Consider the following 6034-nt stretch of genomic DNA (forward strand, 5'->3'; position numbering starts at 1 on the left):
TTTCAGAAAGAAGGCTATGTGCATTCCTCCTGTGCACAGATTGCCACTTTGCACAAGTTTGTACAAGTTTTATAAGCTTACTACTTACATTAATAAGAAATGAAATTTCATGTCTTTTGTTCCACTGAAAATGTACTTGAAGGTAACCTTCAAAATTAAGGTGCGGAACCAAACCGTGACTTTTAGTGTACAGGTTTATTCCCATAAGGCAGCGGTGCTCTACTGTGCGTTGTGCTGCTTCCTCGGTGTGTAACAGCCCGGTCTGGAGTGAGTTATAATTGCTCGTAATACAGTCACATATCAGATCGGGTGTTTAATGCATTGATGAAAGCCTGTCAGTCAGTCGTCGCCACTTTCTCATGCCATCGATTTGTCTGATTGGCTCTCTCTCCTAATCTGTTTCTCTCTCGCCGTATGTCTGTCTGTCTGTCTGTCGCTGTCTCCCTCGCTATCTGTCTGCAGGTGTCTCCGTTCCTCTGTCACTCACACTCTGTCTCTCTCCCACACACACACACCTTAATGACAATCGCATTTTAAAATAAATTAAAACAAACATAATACTGCCTGTAACTGAGATTTAATAATTAATAAATAATCACAACATATCATTTGTGTGCTAATCTGCTAAAGTGTGCTAATCTGCGCTAATACCATCCTTTAAGTCCCGCCTTCACAATCCATAATTACCTTGCATTGGTTGTAACGCAGTGTTTTATTTATTTATTTATTTTAGGATAGTACTGTGCTACAAACTCAGCCTCACATACACTCACTCAGATAGAAACCTGTCGATCTGGGGTGACCTTTGTACTAACAAACAAATTTCTAACGTAACAAAAAAAAAGTAGCAAATAAATAGACACAAAAGACCCCAAGACTTTTGACAAAATACATTCTGACATGTTCCCACATGAGGATGGGTTCCCTGTTGAGTCTGGTTCCTCTCAAGGTTTCTTCCTATTACCATCTTGGAGAGTTTTTCCTTGCCACTGTCGCCCTCGGCTTGCTCACCAGGGACAATCTGATCATTCTGATTCATACACATTCACATTATATTCAAACTTAATGAATTCTTTTGATTGTGTAAAGCTGCTTTGCGACAATGACAATCGTTAAAAGCACTATACAAATAAAATTGAATTGAATTGAATATGTTCATGATCAAACCATGCTGGAAACCATCTGAGCCGTTTCTTGTGTAAACACACACACACAAATCCAAACATCACTCCCATTAGCAGTAGAAGCTGCGCTTATCAGTTATTAAAAGGTGGCTTTATTATTAGAGAGCTTGTTGTTCAGGAAATGAAAGATGAAACATACACACACACACCATAAACTCTCACTCTTTACATTAGATGCAATATAATGATACTATAAAGTCGCACACACACACAAAGATTTCTTTCAGCCACCTTTAGCTTTGATTACACACACAATATGGTGTCCAGTTCATGTGTAAAAATTATTCCTTATGCTCCCAGAAACTCTTTCACACTACATTTAGGTCGTGACTTTATTTTATTGCCACAGCGTTGCTGAGCATACACCTGAGCAACTGAAGCAACCCCAGGTCATAACTTGCTCTTAACTTTCACCTGTTGTTTTTACTGTTGATTTATTTATTTATAATTTTTTTTAAATCATGCAACTTCAAGTCGTCTTCATTGATTTTTCTTCTGACCACATTTCTTCCACAAAGTTGGCGGTTCAGCGCTATCCTTCCAGGTTATGATAATGTGTTGATGCGTTCTTAACCCAATTCCACTAACTTAATGCTTGACGCAGCCCAATAATTTTTTCCGCCCTGACAGACACACTCAATACTTAACTGAAAAGTAATTAACACAATTTCTTGGATTTGTTTCTCTCATTCATGCACTTTCGACACATGTAAGTCGACTGCAGTGTTTTCACTCGTGCAGCTGATTACATAAAACACCGCTACACGCTTCCTCTTTAATTCACGAGAACTGTGTAACAAATGCAATTATGCAAATTCTCTGAATCAACGGGCCACAGTTTTTTAATGATGTAGGTACGATTACAAATCTTAAATGTCTTAAAATTGAACAAACTCCTTAAAAAATAATAAACCACAAATTTTGCAGAAAATACAAACTACCTCCATCTCCTACAAAAAAAAAATGCGCTTTATACTTTCGCTATGGAACTTTTAAATCTAAAATTTGACTCTACCGCAACTTTTATCCTTAGCTTAATTGTATTTTTTTGTGTGTATGTTTGTAAAAATTGTAAAGTATTTCTATTTTAAGTGTATTTTTTCCCCCAGGTCACAGACGACAGTCGTATAGTCATTTCTTTGCATGTTGTATTACGTATGGTAGCGTCCAAATAAACAAATAAAATTTGAATTTGACATAAGATTAGAATTACTTTTAAAATTCCCTGATTTGCAAAATTATTACTTCGTCTTCTTTTAAATTGAAGGGCAGTTGCAATACCGCCACCTACTGGACTGGAGCATGGCGTGGAAACTTGTTAGGAATTTGCTTCGTATGAGAGAATAGGAATTATTGCTTTGTATAAGAGATGACATTGGCACCACCGGGAACACGGGTTACACAGGATTTCAGTGTTTTATAGATATTTTCAATACTCCAAAACCTGTAAGAAATATCAAAAACAGTGAAACTGCTTTTCACGGCTCTATTATCCGCTGTGACTAAAGAGAAGAGAAGTTGTATCACACGGCCTCAAGCAGCGAGTCTAAGGAGGGAGGAAAACAAAACAAAACAAAAAAAGAAGCAAAAAGTAACATCTAAAACCTGAGCTGCGAATGCATCCTGCATCTTAAAAACGATCCCTCTCACTAAGAAAGCAAAGCTTTGAAAATAAAATAGTAATAATATTTGCTGAATGTTAAACAAAGTGAGTTTAATTGTACATCGTAACACATGAAAATGAATGAACCGAGTGAGTCACGGCAGCAGCATGCTCGGTCTCGCTCAAAACTCGCCAGTGACGCAATACACACGGAGCACGTTTTTCGAGAGTGATTTTTTTTTTCCCCACACAAGCAGCTTTCTATCGACAAATCATACACATCTGAATGCTGCCTCGACTAATTATTTACCCAGATGGTAATATTGCTCGGTTGAGTGTACATACACACAAAACGCTCTTGGCACGCTGAATGTTGTAAATTAAAAAGCTTTATATTTTTGTTTAGTGTCATCCACAGAACTCCAGCAGGAAAACATAGCCAAGATGTTCAGTAATAAACGTTCCTTATCATCCATATCCATAATGTTCCTTATCAAATTGTGTGCGTGTGTGTGTGTGTGTGTGTGTGAGAGAGAGAGACACAGAGAGAGAAAGAGAGAGAAGAAAACCAGAAGCAGGGTGCTATTTTAAAGCTCAAAACACAAGTACATAGCATAAGTGACCCAGAAATATCGACCCGACCAAACTCTTTCGCTATAAAAACCCTAGAACACAATCTTTTGAAATAAATATGTGTCTCGCGTCAGCTCTGGGGTTAACATCCTAAAGCTTCACTTCATTCAGCCACGACGCCACCGAGTTAGATTTAAACTCCAGAGTTGCAGTTGTCAGCACTCCACGTGTTCCAGTGAGGCAATTTGATCAGACGGTGTTGGACTGGGGGAGGGGACAAGGGCTCAGACAGGGACAGGGGACGGGGAAGGGTCAGAGCCTCTAATTCTGCCCTGATCAGCAAATCTGCTCCTCATGTCAGTGCTTCAGTGCTCCATGTAAGTGCGACTGTACTGGAGCTCATTCCTGTTTCTTTAACACGACATGCAGCGTGTTTAATGCTTTTAACACACCCTCGTGAAAACGTTCGCTACAGGACGGATCCAAGCATAAGGGGACTTTTATTAAATAGAAATGTGACTCTTTTTTTTTTGGTGGTGGTATGAGGAACTTGTAGTGAGGGAACGTCTCAAAGCACCACAATGACTTTGTAATTTCATTTCTTAACAAATGTATGGATAAGATTTAATAAATAAATAAATAAATAAATGAATGGACCAACAAAGTATATATACAGATGTTGGATTAAATTTAGATATTTTTTTTTACGTGAAATTATTATTAATTCTATCACAAATTATTTTTCTTCAATTATAATAACAATAATAATTAAAATATTTGGAATGCAACACCATACGTTTGCTAATTCAAATTGCAACCTAATGTGGATTTAAAATAACAATAATAATCATCATCATGATAATAATGAGCACATTTTGTACAAAACTAAAAAGAAAGATTTACTTTAAAGTGTTTTTTTTTACTGTTCCTTGTTTGTTTGTAACCTAAAATAAAAACTTCTTAAGAAATGTGTGATTTTAAAAATAATAAATATTTAATAAATAATAAAAATAATTTCTATATAAATGTATGCATACACTATATATAAATAAAATATCAAACTAAAACAAAGGTTCAAATTTCAACCTAATGTAGACTAAGAAATTTAACAAAAAATAAGAAAGCACATTGTGTACAAAAATAAAATTTTTGTACTGTTTGTTTTTGTGTTTGTTTTTAAAAATAAAAAGTTCCTAAATATACTTCTGAAATAATTAGTATTATTTCCTTTATTTATGTTTATTAAAAACATAAATAATAAATAATAATAATAATAATATTATAAATAATAATTATTTTGGTAAGTGAGTTATAAATACACTTTGTATAATATACTGAACTGAAACAGAATGCTGCTCAGAAAACACTTTTATCTCTGATTTACTAACTTGGCCACTGGATGTGTTACAAACGGCTCTCACGGCATGACCAAGTAAACTACGCAGTGCGCATGCGCCAGTCCGTCACACCCTACGTAGAGCTCAGAAGTAGTAAACACGCCTGTATTTGGACTCCGGCCTCGCTTAGTAACTTCCCAGGCCGTTGCTAATAATAATAATAGCATGAAGGCTAAGTATGCGAGCTTTTACAAAAGCGAGAAAAGCAAAGTGAAGTCACACTGAACACTGATACGATTAACAAGCGTTGAAAAGGAAGTCGTGAGAACGTGTTATAAAAGCTAGAACGTACCCGTCGTGTCGTGTGTGTTGTTTGTCGAGTTGTTGGGAGGACACGCCGTGTTGTTCTTCGTCCAGGGGTTGACTTTAGGCGGAGGAGCCTCGGGCAGGTTCTTCTTGCTGGCTTCGGTGTTGTTGCTCGAGACACTTTGGTCGCTCTGCTTGTTGGTTTTGTCCACCCCGTCCCCCTGTTTCGGAGGCTTAGACTCGACTTTCGGGCTGCTCGGTGTCTCAGACTTCCCCGCGGCGGTTTGCTCGCCCTCTCCCAACCGACACTCGCTCACCACTTCAGCCGACATGCTGCAGAACAACACCCCGACTCGGGTTTATCTGCCCGTGTCCCTGCGAGAGACAGCCCCGTCCCTCCGTGAACGCTGTGCGTAGTTTGCACGAGTTGACAGCACCTCGAGCGACTTGCTTGCTCGCGCTTGCTTTCAAGCACGCTGTCCAAAATAATCAGTCAAAATAACTTTACTCCAAAAAAGCCATCCCGGAAATATATAGCATGGAGAAAAAAAGAATTTCCACAAGCAAAAAAAAAAAAAAAAAGGAAGAAGCAACTTTAAAAAGCTTCTAACGCGTTTCCGATTAACTTGACGTTTGGGCCGATCTGCAGTGAACCTAAAAGGAAATAACTACGAATAGCCACGAGTCATTGATTCGCTGAGAAAAAAATGAGCTCAGCACAGCCGTCTAGCGGTCGGACGGTGGTACTGCAGCACAGCGCCGCCGTTTACTCAGTAAGGACAAACTGACGTGGCCTACGTATCAGCTGAACACACACACACACACACACAGGCTGAACTTGCTCAACACACTCGCCATGCTCACTGTACGGGCATGGGCGCGCACACACCAACTGAATTTGCTCAACACACTTGGCATGTTCACTGCAAAGGCACACACACACACACACACACACACACTCAAACATAACCTAAACTTGCACAACACTCTTGCCATACTTAATGTACAGGCACACACACACATCAACTGAA

At 38.5% G+C, this 6034-nt stretch overlaps 1 protein-coding gene across 3 annotated transcripts in view; it reads right to left on the reverse strand.

Moving 5' to 3' along the window:
• larp1b (La ribonucleoprotein 1B) overlaps nucleotides 1–5656 on the reverse strand; it is a 55609-nt gene extending 49953 nt beyond the window's left edge. For all 3 annotated transcript variants that reach the window (XM_053509647.1, XM_053509648.1, XM_053509646.1), the window contains exon 1: nucleotides 5050–5656. In XM_053509647.1, coding sequence (XP_053365622.1) covers nucleotides 5050–5335 — 286 coding nt within the window. In that variant the 5' untranslated portion in view covers nucleotides 5336–5656. The remainder of the gene's footprint in view (nucleotides 1–5049) is intronic.
• Between the last annotated feature and the right edge of the window lie 378 nt (nucleotides 5657–6034).

The sequence above is a fragment of the Clarias gariepinus genome, chromosome 13, assembly GCF_024256425.1.
Source record: "Clarias gariepinus isolate MV-2021 ecotype Netherlands chromosome 13, CGAR_prim_01v2, whole genome shotgun sequence".
NCBI lineage: Eukaryota > Metazoa > Chordata > Actinopteri > Siluriformes > Clariidae > Clarias > Clarias gariepinus.